The following is a 17,724-nucleotide window of genomic DNA, read 5'->3' on the forward strand; positions in this document are numbered from 1 at the left end:
CCCCTTCGGGTTCCTGACCCCAGCCCCAACCCCACGGGCACCGCCGCCGACAGACCCACCCGGCCACTGCCCGAGCTGCCCTCACACGGGCTAAAACTACTGCCAAAACCTTCATTTATTTACAGGTTTTAAAAAAAATAAAGTGAGCCCCTTCGACATTTTCTCCCCAACTTAGGTTTCCCAGCACCTGAAAGTCTGGGACCAGCACGTTGTACCTGGGAGGAAGAGAAGGTTCCAACAGCAGCAGCGGCTGCGCTGCCGCGCCGGAGTCTGCCCGGTTCATCTCACAGAAGTGAAATAAGCAGCATGGCTCTCAGCTGCTGAGCAGGAGGCAACAAGCTTGGGCTCAGGAATGAACTTGATCTGGCGACACCAGTTCCCAAGGAGTGCCTGCAAGAGAGAGAAGATTTCACTTAACGACACCGTGGTTTGAACCTCGACGCGTTTTACCGCGAACACCTCACTTTCAGGGGCGGAGGGGATGGGGGCCGCTTCAGTCCAGTCCACTCTTCCCTCCTCCTAAGGAGTCTGGTGGAACGCAGATGGTAACGTGCAAGTCTGAGGGGAAGCAGCAAACAGGAGGGAGTGGAGGGGACTGGCCAGAGAAGGTGAAGAAAAGAGAAACACAACAGAAACCAAAGGAGAACAGAGCAGATTGGGGCATTTCTGTGCGGATCTCACAGCGGATGGGGGTAACCAGCAGAGTGAGCACACGCCGTGTCCTAACTGCCACAAGAGCAGTAACATCCCGCCGAGGGATTCCCCTCCGCCAGGCGGGCAGCAGAGGTTGTGTGCAGCTGCATCGGGCACGGGGGCAGCAGGAGCACCGGTGCCACCCGGCACCACCGCTCCCTGGGGAGGTGGCCCTGGGGGGCAGCCAGCAGAGCTGCTCACAGCGTGCAGTCTCCATCTCCTGGTGACCCAGGAGGTGCAGGAGCACCAGCAGCAAAGTCCTGTACCAGAATGGGAACTGTAAGGGACAAGCAAGGAGGGAAGTAGGAGCACCACTGATCCGCTGTTATTAATATTTATATTATGCCGGTAACTTGTGAGCAATAAAAACATCCAAGAACAATTTTATACATAAGATTCGCTGCCCGTTTGAGATACAGAGCCACAACAACAGTTTGCTGCGCTACCTTACAGGAAAAGGCTCTGAGGTCTCTGTAAAGTACAGAGTTCCCAGAGAGATGCCTCAGGTCTCCCTGCAGGAGACAAATGCATTGCTTGAGGACCTGGAACAGAGTGACAAACGGTTGAAAAATCCATCTAAAACGGCAGAAGTGATGTTTCATTGTCTCCAGACCATTTAGCAGTCAGAAGTAAGTAACTAACCAACACATAAAAAGGCCTTACTGCTTGCAAAACATGAATGAGCAACGAGTGGGAACCTGAATTAATCCACAAGTAACAAATCAGCGATCACCCGGAATTTGCCACCGTGACCACGTGGCACACAGCAGCCGCCCGGGCACTGCTACATGGTCAGCGCGGAGCTCAGGCCCCACCAGCCGAAAGCAAAAGCTCCCACCCCCAGCAGAATCGTCCCCAAGTGTCAGGAGCAGAGCCCAGAAACAGGAGCTTCGTTTCACACCCCAGGGAATGCAACCGGAGCCCACGAGCACGGTCCTCGGTTCCTCTCCCCCCTCAGGGACCCCTTTCACAGACGGGAGGCACAAAACCTCTGATCCAAAGTCCTGTTGCAGGGAAGCATCCCACCAGTAATCCAAGGCCGTGTCACAGCTGTCCCGTTCGACGGGGCAAAAGATCCCGTCGCATTTGTTGTCACTGATATCAAAGAATTTGGTGCCAGGGCTGCAGAGAGAGATCCCATGACCCAGGGTAATGACACGCTGATGGCACCGTGGCTTCACCCGCTTTTAACCAAAGGCATCCATGGCCCTTCTGACAGCGACCCACAGGCACAGGCAGCACGAGATGTGCTGGTAACATCCTCAAAGACAAAAATCACAAGCCAGCTGACAAAGTTCTTTTGACTTGCAAGGAGATGTCCTTGTGCACAGCCCCAGAACAGGTAGTAATTTATGTAAATATCTGCCAGTAGTTTCATCAGCAGATCCTAGCAAGCTGACATTGCTCAGACCCACGTCTTTTGATGTAGTCCTCGCTTAACCTAGCCAGGCTGCAGAGAAGAAACAGGCTGTTTTCAGAATTCAGGCAAAAGGGTGTCACCATCTGCCCCTCTAAACGTCACTGTCACTCTCAGTGATAAACAGGCTTCCTCGTGCCTCTGCTCTTGGATGAGCTCCATCCCAAAAGAGCTGCAAGTCAAACGGTTTTTATTCCACAATAACCTTTAGAGAAAAACAAAGAGTTCAAGAAAAATCCTACAAACAATATGAGCTTAAAGCTCACTAGTGACAAAATGGAGAGAAACAGGAATCAAGGGTCTAACTGCCCCTCTCCAGAATTCAACCTCAATTTGTTACCTTGGGCTCGGCCTAGAACAGTCGACTTAGCAGGCAGTAACTTAAGCTGAGACTAGATGCTTTGTTTAAACAAACCCTCCTGGGAAATTAATGAAAAATATTCCTTACGTGAAAAATTGTTTGTTTTCCCTCTTACACTTCCTAAAATGTCTTCAGGACATCAATGCCAATCCAAAGGAAAGCATTTCCTGCAGACATCTTCAACCGTGAATTCACGCATGCTCCGACCACCCTGCTCCTTCCTCTCCTTCCTCAGCACCCACAGCTGCTAACTCTGAGTCGCCTGCAAGGGTTTCGCTCCGTGGGCCCTCTCGGGAGGAGAGTTGCAAGGCAAAGGAAAACGATGGGAGTGAAGTAGGAGAGGGGATGTTGGGTGTTGATGAAGAGGCAAGCATGCACAAGAAGTTCGTATTTCACCTTACTGAAGGCCTCCGCAATCCCTGAAGAATCCGAACCGCTTGGGTTTTGAATCACAGAATCAACAAGGGAAATATCACAGAAGGGCCCTCAGAGCAGGGGGGATCCAATCCAACGCCCGCCTGCAGTGGAGCCAGGACCCTTATGTCCAGCTAAACGTTTGTCAGGGTGCTGCACTCCCCTTGCAGTCACGCTCTACTACTGCCCTGCCTTCACTAGTAGAAAGGAAGAAAATGATTTGTCTAATACGGAATTTAATTCCGTGAGTTTGTTTCACCGTGGACATGGCCAGACTTTTTTTTTTTTTTTTTTTTTTTTTATTTTTTGTAGGCACAAGAGGCTGTTGCAAAGACGTAAGTCTCCTCCTCTAACCTCAGTGTAGCCTTCTCTCTAGGTTAGATTAACCTCAGTTCTTTTAATATTCCTAAAGAGGCCATTTTACCTTTGTAAATCTAACACCCGTGACGGAGAATAGCTGTCATATCTTATGTCCTGGTTTGCCTCTGTAACAGGCACAATCTACTAAATTCATGGTTTTACATACAATAGACAAACCAGACTGATTAAATCCAAAAGAGAACCCATTTAAAGGAGTCATTTATCACCAAATCTATTACTTTATACTAGACACTGTTCTTAAATAAGGGACTGGTTTATTAAGCCAGTTTCACCAGGGAGGGTGCTCATGTTTTCTATTTGATGAAAAAATGAACGCTTAAGTCACAGACATTTTTCACAGCAGCACAAAAGAACCATTTACGTGGAAGACAAATACAAGCAGCTCTTAACACAGGATTGCACCTCAAAAATACCTTAGTCAGATGGTTTCCTCGGGCATTCTGGGGAGTGGGTGGGATTTGCTTTCAGCGTGGCATCCTCGCTTCTGCCTCTGGGCAGCACATAGTCCAGGTACTCCTCCTGCAAGACAGCGACTTCATTTGCACAGTATCAAAGGGAGAGCAGAATTAATTATCTGTGGTTCTGTGGCGTTGACAGAGCACGAATTATGGAAGATAGCTATGAAAATAAACGTTGCCCTACCACCAATAACAAATGATGTTGGTTAGGTTTTTTTTTTTTAATATATCAGGAAATTACTTTTGCAACTACTATTCCTTAGCCCTCATCCTTCATGGCAGAGGACAGTGTCATTACCTAGGCTATGAAGCATCACAGTCAGTGTCATCAATGTCTTCATTGTTAGCATTATCTGTAATTTCCTTCATTGCCATGCAGAACTCATTCAAACCTCTGAAAACAAGTATTGCAAACTGAGACCTAAACGCAACCAGATAATTCATAACCGAGACAAAAAGATCATAAAGATGACATGCTGTAATAGCATCGTATCAAAGGTGAACCCAGAAAGAACCCTGCAGCACTTTTCCACAGGTTCCAAATCAGCGAATGCAGTTACGGGAAGCCTAGACGGTGCAAGCTCAGAGCCATCACGCACCCAGACCGGTACGGCGGGCAGCTATCTGCGAACTGGCCGCTTAGATCTGCTGCCTTCTGCTTTGCACCGGCAGCTGCAGCGGTTCTGCCCACAGACCGAACTACCTAACTGAAAATTGTGTCATGACCCCCAGGCACTAATCCAAACTTCCCTAAATCGATCAGAAGGGAACCACGGGTTGCAGCTGTTATCTTGCCTTACTGTTAGGCATCACCAGCATGAATGTTATTGCCTTTAAATACTGAATGTTTGAAGGAGGAGGTGAAGGCACATTTTTCATAAAAAGCGTCTCATAAATTAGGAGGTGAAGAAACTCTTTTCAGCAAATATTTCAAGAGATGTTTCCCAGCCGGTTTGTTGTTTACTGCAAGTGATCAGAAATACTATCTTCCACTTCTCCAAAAGGCATCTCTGACCTCTGTCTGAAAGTCTCCTAGGCTGAAAACCAGCCCGATTCAAGAATGGACTGCCCGGACTTTTTATGGCATCCAGAATCTCGTAATTGCTTCCTGCAGAACGGCAGGAGCTGCAGCACAGCCAAGGCACTGGAGGACTCTGACGGGGTTACTGTTTCTGACACACTGGCTAGAGCTGGAAGGAACAGCCTCTGTTCGAAAAGCTTTACCTCCCGAGGTCACCGAGCCAACACCTGCTCGGGCAAGCACGCTTTGGAGAGACTAGCCCGTCAGAGCAGAGCTAGCTGAGAGAAATTCAGGATAACGCAAGGTAAACCTCGATTTTGATAAGGCTTTGTGACAAATTTCAACCCATCCTTAGCTGTGCAGGTTCCAATTCACAGCTGGGGTGCAGCCAACAGGAGATGATCGGGCTGGAGGGGGCACGGAGCCCCAGGGCCACGCTGAGCCAGAGCAACAGGGACAAGCGAGCAAAGCCTCCAAACAGCCCATCCAGCAGGGAAAACAAACCCTCCCTGCAGAAGGATTATGTAAACACGGATGTTTTCTGCTCGGAGCAGCCTCAAAGGTAACTGCACACACGTACTTCGGATCAAAGAGCACTGCAGGGAACTTCTAGTGCAGAAGAAAACTTTTCTCCCCAGCCCCGAGGGCCCCGAGCGCATCCCCCCCTCCTGGAGGCTCGGCTGGCAGGGCTTACCCCCTCCACTCGTCCAAATTATGTTTTAACAGAGCCGGAGGACGTGGGGATTTGGGGGGTTGGTTTGGGGTTCCGTTCTGGGGGGGGTTTGATTTTTATTTTTTTTTCTAGCCACCTGCATCATGGTTGCTCATTTACCTTGTGCTGGTTTTGAGGACAATGAGATCATTAAACAAGAGCAGCTCGTGTCTACCCTGAAATGTGAAATGAATGGACGCACCCTTAGGACCACACCGGCCACGACAACGCCATGACTGCAGCTCGCAGCCGAGCTGGTTTAAGATTAGCCAGCTCAGATAATACTATCGGGGTAGCCATGGCAGTACCAAGCCCTGCACACACTAATCACCCACGCGCTGAACCTCCCAGGCCCACATGACCCGAGCTAACAATAATACAGCAGTGAGAGCGAAGATCTCTCATTCCTTTATTACATACGAGGGAACCGAGAGCTCTTAAGCTCTTCACATCCATCCAAGTATTTAATCAGGATCCACTGCGACTGGGATTTCGGGGGAGGTTCAGAAAGAGCAGCCTTATCTGAGACAGAAGGAAACCAGCTCCCACCAGCAGTTCTTTGTGCCCCCTCTTCCAGCACGGAAGAAGATGGTTGTCACTTCTCGTGGTGCTACTGACCCTGCAGCAACACGTTTCACCTGTCCCCAGGTCCCTGCGCACCCCCCAGTCGCAGGGGGCAGCTCCCGGGGGCGCTGCGCCGCCTCCTCGCCTCTCTCTGCCTGGACGTGGGGCTGCTGTGGAGCTTCCCCCGAGCGCCGCTGTCAAACGCCCCCAACCCCTTCCCTCCTCCTTCTTCCAGGAAGCCCTTCTCTGAGAGAAAAGCCAGGATTAAATACGGTTTTGTAGTCACATTTTGAAAATGGACCCACCTCCGCCGCCCCCTCATTTTCACCTCATCCGCTCCTCACTTCATCAACACCAATCTGCGGATCTTTGAGTACGTCGAGATTTATCTCCACGCCGTCCCACGAGATTTAATGCCTCCTGAATGTCCATTCATCCTTGTGCACCCCCTGGGGACAAAGTCAGAGTCAGAGCACCAGGACAAGATTGACAGACAACCATTTTATGAAATTATTTTCAAGAGGAAAATGTCTGCAAAATGTCTCTCAGACTTAAAACCAACACCAATTCATGTTTCCTACAGTTCTGACAGGTCAGCCAAAGATTTTTTTTTTATATATATACACACACACACTACATATTTATATATAATGTTTTAGTATTATTATATTTTATCGTCATATTAAATATTTATATAATGTTGTAATAAATACTTATACATAGCATTAGGTATCAATCTGTTAAATATATGTGTTATTTAAAGGCCACAGCTCAATAAAGCCAGCCAGCTGGCATTGCCTCTTCAAAGCTGGGATTGCCTTCTGGGAGCTTTCCTTTTGGTCTTAGAAAATTTCAAGAGGTAAATTTAACTTCGTTCATTTGCTATTAAAAAGAAATCGTTTTCTTGGAAGGTAACAGATTGTCTGTCTTTGTGACAGCTTAAGCACACATATCCTCAAAAATACCATTTTCTTCCATAGCCTGATCCTTCAGTTTAACAGGTATTAGTCAACAAAGAACCCCGCTTTGTTTTCCATTTCTTTGGTTGGACTTTGTGTCACAACTCGCCCCTTTCCTGCAGGACTGCTACCCAACCACCCGTTTCCCTGTCCGGTGTTTGTGCACCCATTATTCCCCTTTAGCCACAGAATATTGCACTTTTCCTTCCTTAAGTTTCTCACACATCAGATTCCTCTCAAGTGTTATCTGTACCACTCATGATTTTATCCCCCTGCATTTACCTTGTTCCTTTCTAACCACAACCTCCTCTAATTTCTACTTCCACACCTTTCACGTTCTCCTTTAACCCCCTTCCCTCCTTCCTCTGATTCCAGGCCCGTTAACTCTCCAAACACCGTTTCTGGGAGGACCTGACAGTCACAGACACAACACCTCACCCCAGGAGATGTTACTTACCGGAGCCTTCCAGCAAAACTGCGGTTGCACTTTTGCTCCCTGTGTTCTAAGCATCATCAGCTACGGCACTGCCCACTCGTCCCAACCGCGTGCAGTTTCATACTCCGAATAACCTCAAGTGGATCTGCAATGACTCCGTCTCTCCTTCCTCTCTCTGCATTAAAAGATCAGTACATTTTTTAGCTGTCCTGCTGACAGGTGCACGTTCCTTTTCCTCTGCCAGTGCCCTGGGCTGTTCTCAGCCCCGGCGGTAACAGCCCACACGTGAGCCCCCTCACAGACCCTTCCGCAGGGTCTGCAGAGCTGCCCTACAGGCCTCACTCGGTTTCCACGCTGATTTGCAAAAAATACCTTTCTCTTGTGAGCAGCAGATTCCAGACTTATCCTTGGAAGGATGCTCCAAGAAAGAAAAAACCCGCTCCTGCAGGACAGACCCGTTCCTGTGAACAGACACGCGACCAGACTACGAGATTACCGAGTGCTCAAGCAGCCACATTAAACAGCAATAGGATACAACAGCAAGTCAGTTCTCGGCCTTTATTTGAAGGCTTTTAACAGTTACAGTAAGAATTGTCATTGCAAACCAGGAATTTTTAAAAAATTCAACAATAAAAGTTAAAAAAAAACCATCCACAAGTCTACCTGCAAGTAAGACATGTTGGTACAGAAAGGAGATGTGAGCTTCTGCTTCTTCCATTCTGTTTGTTTCTCAAATATCTGACAGAACTAAGATACTAGGAAAGGTCTGGTGCTATCGGAATTGTTCCGCAGGTGAGCATTTCATATTCCACAGCATATACTGTACCAGTGTAACAGAGGAGCTACGTTAAGTCTACGGGTTTGAGTTGGGCTGATTGTTTTCTCCCCAAAAAGGACATTAAAAAAAAACCACCCCACATTACACCAAGATCTGTGTAACGTAGTCATAAGGTGACTACATGAGTTTGTCCCCGCTCTATTTGTAACTCGTCTTGGTAGCAAAGGAGTGGTGCAAGCAATCGGAAACGTTAGCAGCGTCAGACTCGGAGCACTGCAGTTTCAATTTAGTTTTACAATGCACATCCACAGATCCAACAGTCCCACCAGGCCACTAGCAGTCTCTCTGACTCATCCTCTTCACATAAACGGCCGTTTACTGCCTGGGCTACCAGAGACCAAACCCAGCGCAGCCCACCCCGCCGCCTGGGCGCTGCAGACCCCCCCACAATCCGGCTCCAAGGAGCCCTGAAGCAACCAGGTCCCAGCGCGCGAGGGGACCGCGAAGAGCAGACACCCAAGCCCCCTTCAAATTCAGCCACATACTGCTGCCACCTTCTGCTTTGAGTTGCTGGAATAATGGAATATTTAGAGTCGAAAAAAATATGCTTCCGACCTCAAAGCAAGTAAGTAATGGTAAAGAAGATTTTATGTGCATCAACACCTCCGTCCTACGGCTGCCCCCCTGCAGCCCCCCACGGCTCGGCACCCCCAGAGCCCGCGAGGCAGGGGCTGTTCTCCAGCTCGGCAGAGAAGCCCTGCAGGGGACACCTCCAATTCCAAGGTCAGATCCCTCACACTAGCTCAGCTCTGCCGGTGCTGCTCTGTGCCCACGCCTGTGGCAGCTCAGTAACGTTTCAGCCCGTCCACAAAACGCAGTTCAAACCAAACGAATCAACTAAGCTCGGTCAGTCTGCTCAGAGAGCCTGGTGACAGAGGCAGTTCACATCTCGTTTGTTAGTAACTAGTAACCAGGGGTTTAGCAGTTTTTAAACGCTTTCAACACACTTAGAAGTCACGTGAGAGCACTCCTGATACACAGCCCCATCTCACACCCTCAGAGGGAGGAAGCCAACAATACATTCCCCTTTCACCCATTTGTGGGAGGGGAAAAAAAACGATTTTAGAAAAAAATCCCACACTCAAGCAATGGCTTCCCCCAGCACACTCCGAACAAAGTTTCACCATCACCGCTGCCCAAGCTCGCAGTAACTCTGACTAGGGCCGGAGAAGGGAAGCTGAGACTCCAGGTCCTGCAAGCTTCACCACGAACACTACCAGCAGCTTTAGCTTTGCCTAATCGGGTCTGAAAGCATGAGAGACTCCAGCAGACAGGACACTCTTGAAATACAGAACTTTATTTAGAAACTGCTTAAAATAGAAAAACCCTGTCAAGAAAAATCCAAGTCAAATATGGTTTCTCAATAAAATGGAGTTTTAGGGCAACAAAAGTCTAAAAGGCCACAAGAGAAATAGCACCACTGCAGTTTTAAACAATGGTTAGATACTTGCATTTTTGGCATTCACTGAATTTGGGTTTTTCTCTGATTTTCACAAAGATTCATGCACTACACAACAATTACCATAAAATGCTCTCCTACACACATTTTAGGACAAGCTACCACCAGAAACAAATGAATACAAGCACAACAGGACTGATCAATCTCAGTAGTGAAGGGGGATCAGAAGTCTTGCAGGATCTTGCCAAACACAACAGTAATGAGGGGCATGAGAGCAAAAAAAGGACAGTTAAGGAAAGTACTTTAAATATTAATATTTAAGTTAGTCTCAGTACTGTATTTTCTGCAATAACATTAGCTCTGTTAGCCAGCATCTTTTAGTTTTTACCCCAGAAGACTACTGAACTGGCAATTATTATTATTCGATATGCCCTGGTTTGAAAAGAGGGGGAAAAAAAAAAAAAAAAGAAGAGAAAAATCATCCTCCTCACGTGCTCAATTCACTTTCATTCTAAGATAGTTGCACAGTGCAAGTCCTGTTACAACTATTGGATTTGACCAGCATGCCTTGGCATGGGAAAGGGAAAAGAACCAGTGAGAGACCAAAAAGTATACCAACAAAAAGAAAAAGAAATGGGACAGATAGAAACAAGAGCCAGGAAGGAAATTTACTCCTGAAGAACATTTTTGGCAGTAAGACTGGATGCCCTTTGCTTTTTTTGTTTGTTTGTTTTTCTCACAGAAAACACAGTACATTTTGGCAAAGTCATTAGCCACAATGCCACAGAAAAGGCTTTAGCACTCTTCAAGGTAATTTATGTGTCTCAGCTGTTCATACTCCCTCTAATCTTGTGACAGGCAACGTTAAGGCCTATTTCATCGAGAACTAATCACTTAGTAAGCAGCTTTACACAGGAATGGAGTTTTGTTTTAATAGCCCCTTTTGAGCACTTGCTGACAGCGAGATCGCCACGCAAGGCCTCTCAGACAGCAGTGAATGGAGTTAAACAAACGTCTACCCCACTACGAAGCACATAAAATCTCCTGTCACATTACTTCAATTTGGCATATGGAAGCATATTTTAAATACTCTTAAGGCATTTTATTATAATTTCTGTGCTGCAACTTCACATTAACTCAATCTTTCTGTGAGTCAGAGTCTTTAATTTCTCTACTACACACCACCTTAGATACGAAGAGTCTTCCCGCAAACCAGTGTTTTACCAGCAAACCATTCTGCAACAAGTTCCAAATATTCAGCCTCTTGCTCCCTAAATATACCACCTCGATGTGAATACTGCTCTGCTACAAAGTGAGAAAGAGCTCCTAACTCAAACCCACTGTAAAAGTGAAACTTCCGCAAAGTGCACTTTAAGAAGAGGTACTTTTTTTGCTTATGAAAAGAAACCAGTGAGTCCTCTAAGAATAAAGTGGAGTATTTTACAGTTAAGCACATGATCTGGGGCAAAGAATTCTGATGTTGCTGCTCTGCTGGTACAGTATGTGGTCTGTTAATACTCTTCTTGTTCCTCCTGCGGTGCTCCTTCGTCAGGTATCACAAAGCCTTCCTGAAGGGGAATAAAACAAGTGCTTTAATGAACATCTGATGTCAAACCAGTTCCTGGCTACTCTGTATGCCTTTTTAAGGCTAGATACCCTTAAGTCACCATTTACAGTGTCAAGATATATTACCAGAAGAGTTATTTTCCTCATGTTTGATCTATTTGTTACATACTCTTCGTAAAAGGCTAACCTTGTTTGCTGCCTGACTATAATTATGTTATCTGTTCCTTTATTACAGGAAAATGCTAGACTATAAAGGAAAAAAAAAAAGGAATAAATAGAGGGAGCCCTGGAAATCAAACCAGCTTCCAATTACAAGGAGAAGGAGGAACTATGCAATACAATTTATACCAGATCACTTACATCTGTGGCATAAAGAATTTCCACAATCCTCTGCAACACTGGATCATTCTCCCCTTCATTCTCCTGGCAGATCAATTCAATGTTCCTCAATTTGCCGAAGTAGAAGTCTCTCTCCTTCTCCAGATCTTCAACAGTAAGTTTCAATACGTTGATCTGCCAAAGGGCATCAATAATAATTTATCCACCAAAGAGAGAATTCAGCAGGGTGCCCAAAGTTCTCGAAAGGGCCTTAATATGCAAAGCACTTCAGAAGGAACCAAGATGGGGGGAAGGGGGACTGCGAGGAGGAGAAGGTCTGTTTCTCAGATTGTAATGTTATTGCCACAACAAACACCCAGTCCAACACATGCAACACCACCTGGAAATTCTAAAGGCTTACGACATGAACTCGGTAACACACTGCCCGCCTGCAGCCTTCCCCACTCACACATTCTTCCGAGACAGCTCTCACGCCGACGGCAGTTTTACTTGTGTTCCGTGCAGCATTTCGGGGGAGCAGCAGCTGCTCACAGCTCGGCTGGAATGCTGCGAGAGCTGCCACGCAGCTGTGGAAATACTTAAAAACAATGCTATGTGTGACAGGCACACCCGAGGCTGCAGCGCCGGGTACTCGTGTGCTGCAGGAGGGGCTTCGCTCCTGCCAGGACAGCGAGACCATTCTATGGAGGCTTCCCATTAAAGGGCTTTAAGCGAGTTTACTAGATTCAGATCGTTTTCTTCCATCTGCCTGACCCAGTCATTTCATGCTACTAAAAAAAAAAACCAACCCAACCCCAATTCTGCACACAAACCTACAAGGCACAGGTCGGCACACGGGGCCGCTCTGGTGACACACCTGCTCAATCAATCCTGCGGACTCCTCGTCCCCCGCAGTCTTTTTGACCATCCCAGAACCAGCTTTTGGAGTTGCTGCAGTCCTCTGTGTAACAATGGGCCTCTGTGGGGCTGCAAGATTAACTCAGCGTTAGTTCCTCGCAGAACATCTTTCTCCCTCCTACAAAGGTACTATCCCCCTTCCAAATATGCTCAGGCATGTAAAAGTTCCTTCCTTTTTCTTGACTCCATATGACACGTCCTTTTTTTCTGGCACGTGTCGGCATCAATCCTTGCCATTTTCTCTTTTGAGAGAAGACTGTTCTTTCTGTAGCCCCCAGATAACCGGGTGCTACAGGGTGACTCTGTGTTTGAAGCCTAGCACCTCTGAAACAAGATGCAAGATACTATAATTTCATACACTAATTTTAAATAGCAACTCAGTCTTATTTTCCCCAGAGTTTTTAATGAACTAGATAATCTTTTAACTATTGTCTCTACCTGCACTGCTAGAACTGAGAGATTTCTTGGGTTTGTTCACAACTGGAGCAACAAGGTTTGGTGCTACTGTCTCTTGGCCTTGTCGAGCAGCAACAGGATCATACTCCTTCCCATCATAGTTTGCATCAAAAAATTTTTTGAACCACTGAACAAATTCAAAGTTGTCCTGAAATTTTCCTTTCACTAGTTTGTCCACGGGAATTATCTGGAGGGGGGGAAAAAAAAAAAAAAGTCAAACTCATATTAAGGGTAAAGAACCTCCCTCTCTCTTTTGATATAAAGTTTTAAAATCAGTGCACTTGGAAGATATGCAAATGTAATTCTTCATCCAGTCTAGAGAAAACTCTCCTTGAACATAACTATGTCAAATAGTAGGATTTCTGCTAATAATTGGAATTTAAAACAAATCATGCATTCACTGTGAGGGTCCAAATGATCTTAAATAATTCTGCGGCAGAGTTTCTGCCACACCAAGCTCCAACACAAATCTTCCCCCGGTAAATCCAGAGCTGGCTCCCCCAGGGGCAGCTGCCACCCGTCGGAACTGCTGGCCGCTTGCACAGAGTAACACACACAACTGCCACGAGACCCGAGCAGCTCCTTTTTAGTAGATTACAATTACAGTGGCTCTGGAATGAGGAGTATAACTGAATATTACTGAAAAGATGCAGCAAACTGGGAAGTCTTGTGCGGTGAGCCAAGAGCCCGTGCCCTGGCAGCGCCAGGAGCTCTCACGATTGTCGGGTATTTGGGAGCCCGACTGGCTCTCTGGTTCCCGACCCCCCCAGGTTACCTCCCCCAGGTGCGTGCCGGCCAACGCAGAACCTTCTTAAAGGCAGGAACAACCTTAAACACAGAAGTGTTCTGCACCGCCCCAAACGTGCTGTCAGTAACGACACGGATAAACCTTCCGTAAGCATAGCCATCGTTCGATCTGAAAAGGTTTTTTCACGGATCTCTTTCACTAGCTTAAAATTACACATTCTAGTACCTGGAGGTATCTAAAAGACATGTAGATGTGGCACTTAGGGACACGGTTTAACATGACTTGGCAGTGCTGGGTGAATTGTTGGACTCGATCTTAAAGGTCTTTCCCAACCTAAACGATTCTACCTGCTTGTAAAGAGGAACGTGAAATCCTCAGGACCACCATACCAGTAGATGATGGGAACATTCCTGGTACGAAGGTGATTCAAATAGGAAGGTCAAGTAAACCTTCGCTCACAGAAATTTCAAAATTAGCCTGTGCTACATAAGTTCCACAGAATTAAAATGGAAAAATTAATCACAAAGTGCAAGAAAAGAAAACCTAACCTTAGCTGGAGTAAAGCAGACAGTGTCCTAAATCCAGTGAGGACCCCAGTGCAAACCAAAACCAAAACTTCTCAGATTACGAACCAAAAGCAGACTCTATTCCTAGATTTATTCAGCTCTAAATTTGAAAGTATGTTCCATCGACTTTGACATTAGGAGCACAGAGAATCAGTTACAACCCAGCTTACTTTGTCGACGCCCATTCGTTTAAAACCTGCTTGTAGAACCTTGAAGTTTTGAATGTACTCATGTTCCAATTTTGCTTGAAACTTCACTTTCTTGAGTGCTACAGAACCTGGGAAGAGCATGTCCATAAACTGACAGTAAGCAGCACCTGCCAAAAGAAAAATACAGCACCCAGGGTGAACCGAGGCAGCTCGGTAGCCTGTGGAAGTTGCTCTTCAGTCAGACCAGCAAACGGGCCTGACTCACTCCTCAGCTACACAGTCCCTTAAAGGCAACAAGAGCAGGAAAGCAGGAACCTTCAGTCTCCCATTTTTTGGTGCAGCACGGCTGTAAATAAGCTTAAGCGAGCTGCAGAACCAAACTTCTGGTCTCATGACTTGAACTCTTACGAAAAGAGCAATCCTGTCCCCATAATTTTAAAAGAAAAAAAAAATCCACTGAGTAATTTAACTTTCTGTTCTTCACAGATATCAGTACAGATCTGAGATGTTACCTGTGTCTAGCAGGCACGTAATCTCTTAACATTAACAGAACTAAACTAGAAAAATAACTATTCTAAACATCGTATTTAATCATTATTAAAATAGTGACACATTTACTTATTATGAACAGAACCTATACACAGCTCAAGGTGCCCTCAAAGTTAAGAGGCCCAATTAAGATGGATTATATTTAAATCAAGCCTTAATCAAAGAACTGAAATAAGATAGTGTTTCTATTAATTTTAAATCCTTCATGTCCTTCAGTTCAGCTCTTACTGTAATAAGAGCAAAAGAAAGATTCAGTTCAGCCACAAAGAGCAGACAATCACCTCCAAAAAACCTAGCTTTTGGAGAATATACACCGCCAACAAAAAGAGACGCTTTTAAACTGTTTCATCCTCACTCCGCAGCGATGATCTGCAACTGTGTGCCACCAAAAATACAGCCGCAGTGTTCTGAGCACTGTTCCCCCCCTACCAATATCAACGCGGTGCACCCAGAGAGCAAAACAAACAGCAGCATGCCAAGCCTCTGCCAGCTCCAAAGGCCAGGAAGTAACACATCCTGGTGTCACACTAACCCACCCTGTTCATCTCCACCACAGGCAGCAAAGTTCTGCAGTGCTCACTTTCTACCAAGGTATTCTGCGGGTCTTTCGGGGCTCCCACTTTCATCTGCTACTAGCTGCTCATCCACCAGTGCAAATTAAAAAAAAAAATAAAAAAATCTTGCTGCTTGATCCCCACTGTCTTTCAGTTCACTTGCTGAAGAACTCCAAGGCTCAACTCAAAACCAGATGACTTGCCAGAAATCAGGGTTTTGCTAACTATTGATAGTCTGAGCAATAATCGGGATTAAAAAAACAGAGGCCAGAGCATAAGACAAAGGTTGTTTTTTGTGCATTTATGCAACCTCAAAGTGCTGCTGTCACTACTGCCCTTGCCAAGGGTAACACAGCAAGCCTGGAAACTCCCGTCTTCACATGACAGCGAAGCCACCTCCATTCCTGCAGAGGCACGAAGCGTTTTTGCAGACACAGGAAAGGGACGTTACTCAGCACATACCACATCAACAGCTCCCAGCCTTTTCCTGAAAACAGGTGAGCTGCAGTTCTGCAGAGCCAGCACTAATTACCCTCACCCCTCGAGACAGAGCTCTTGCAGCGTTCAAGACTCACAGCAACCCTAAGCAAAACTTCTCAGCGGTATAAATCAACGCTGCACACAACAAGTTTTTTTAACCTCTCTGAAAGCAGACAGTGCTTATCATCTCCCTTACTTCTGTGGTTGTAGATCTTTAGTTCATCCTTACAGTTTTTCCTCCATCATCTCACTACAGAAAAGCCACCACAAATACCTGTCAGATGTCTGCTCTAAGCCCTCTACTTCTCTGTAATCTTTGTGAGCGTTTCTTTCAGAGACTGTACTGACAGTCCCAAACTTATTTTAAATTTATTCCTCCTTTTATTCCACCTCCAATTTCCACACCTCCCATTCTGTGAGCCACACCTTATCTCAAACGAGCTGCACTTCCACTTTTCGCCAAGTCCCTTTCACCTGCCTGCTGCAGTTATCCAAATCACCATCTTTTACTTACTTGAGGTTTTTTCAGCTCTTACTCCATACACAGACTATTATCTTTCATTCGTTGCTACAAGCCTCCTCCCACACACACGCGCCTCCCCGTGATGACACTTGACTCCATTTCGGTACCACAATCACTTCTCCTTTTCTGCCCACGACTCCATCTGAGACTCAGCTCTGCTAAAGTCGGCTCAAGCCGGAGTCAGCTGGGGTGACCCGGCCCGACGTGCGCCTCTACCACGCGGACTCGGAAAGCCCTGAAGGTGAACCCGAGTCACCAGCTCGCCTTCCTCACGCAGCTTCTTCTGCCCAGCCTCCCCAATCTCCAAGCAGTCCTCTCCCATAAAAAAAAAAAAATCATATTTATTTATGCTGGTTGCTACACTCGTAAGACTTACTCTATGCATCAAGATTAATGCTTAATTCCTCATTGGAAAACACCCTCTCCTAAAAGCCTTTTTTTCACATTAACACTCATTCCTTCTTACTGCACCTATGCTGCAGTGAGTCAGAAGAATATGCCCTTTCATTGTACTTACATTATTAACCACCATTTCAATAAAACTCTAACCACAGCCAGATTATAACAGCGGCTGTGAATCTGCTCATACCAGGAACTGAGCCAACAGTGGGCACAGAGGGCCAGCACAGACGGTTCGGACGGAGCAGCTGTACCTCTACAGAACCGGGGTTCACACCAAGGCCGGACCCCCCTCACCTGAGCAGAGCTGTTCGATCTTGGTCAGCGTCAGCTGCAGAGACTCATTGATCCACGCGAGCATGTCATGTCGGCTCAAGTTATCGCTGGTCACTGAAGTAGAATACACATTAACTGCCATTTTCTGAAAGACAGAACCAAAGGCCCAAGTACCACAAACGTTAATACTGCACGTTTTCATGGCTCGCCAGGCTGCAGCGGAGGCGGTTCCTTCTGAGCCTGAATTCACTACACAACAGCCGAGCATAACACGATGCGCAGGAGACGCGGTGAAGGTGTCTGCTGCTAACAGCTGGGAGGACCCTACTTCATCATAACCGTAAAGGCCACGGTTTCGGGTTTTGTGAAGAAAAATTGCTACCAAGGCACTCACATGGAAACTCAGATGAAAGGAATCACAGCTGCAGCAAGTCATTCATCCCTCTCCTCCACGCCAACCGAGCAGGGCAGAAATACTTCCTGGTCGACCACGGTATCTCTCCAGGGAGAAACACCAAGCGGCCGGTCCCCGCCCAGCCCCGCCGGCACAAAGCGGAGCCGCCGCGCTC

General features: G+C 46.6%; 1 protein-coding gene across 3 annotated transcripts in view; it reads right to left on the minus strand.

The window, feature by feature from the left end:
- Positions 1-9,530: 9,530 nt before the first annotated feature.
- The window catches only part of MAPRE1 (microtubule associated protein RP/EB family member 1), a 15,249-nt gene continuing 7,055 nt past the window's right edge, over positions 9,531-17,724 (minus strand). Inside the window, exons 1-7 of one of the 3 annotated variants that reach the window (XM_026862387.1) lie at positions 17,550-17,681; positions 17,177-17,300; positions 14,396-14,541; positions 12,894-13,098; positions 12,415-12,524; positions 11,580-11,732; positions 9,531-11,221 (exon numbers count right to left, since the gene is read on the minus strand). In XM_026862387.1, coding sequence (XP_026718188.1) covers positions 11,165-11,221; positions 11,580-11,732; positions 12,415-12,524; positions 12,894-13,098; positions 14,396-14,541; positions 17,177-17,300; positions 17,550-17,591 — 837 coding nt within the window. In that variant the 5' untranslated portion in view covers positions 17,592-17,681 and the 3' untranslated portion in view covers positions 9,531-11,164. Of the gene's footprint in view, positions 11,222-11,579; positions 11,733-12,414; positions 12,525-12,893; positions 13,099-14,395; positions 14,542-17,176; positions 17,301-17,405; positions 17,510-17,549; positions 17,682-17,724 lie in introns of those variants that run through there. The other 2 variants (XM_026862388.1, XM_026862389.1) reach the window with 2 other exon arrangements.

Source organism: Athene cunicularia (assembly GCF_003259725.1).
Source record: "Athene cunicularia isolate RWA chromosome 20 unlocalized genomic scaffold, athCun1 chr20_part2, whole genome shotgun sequence".
Lineage (NCBI taxonomy): Eukaryota > Metazoa > Chordata > Aves > Strigiformes > Strigidae > Athene > Athene cunicularia.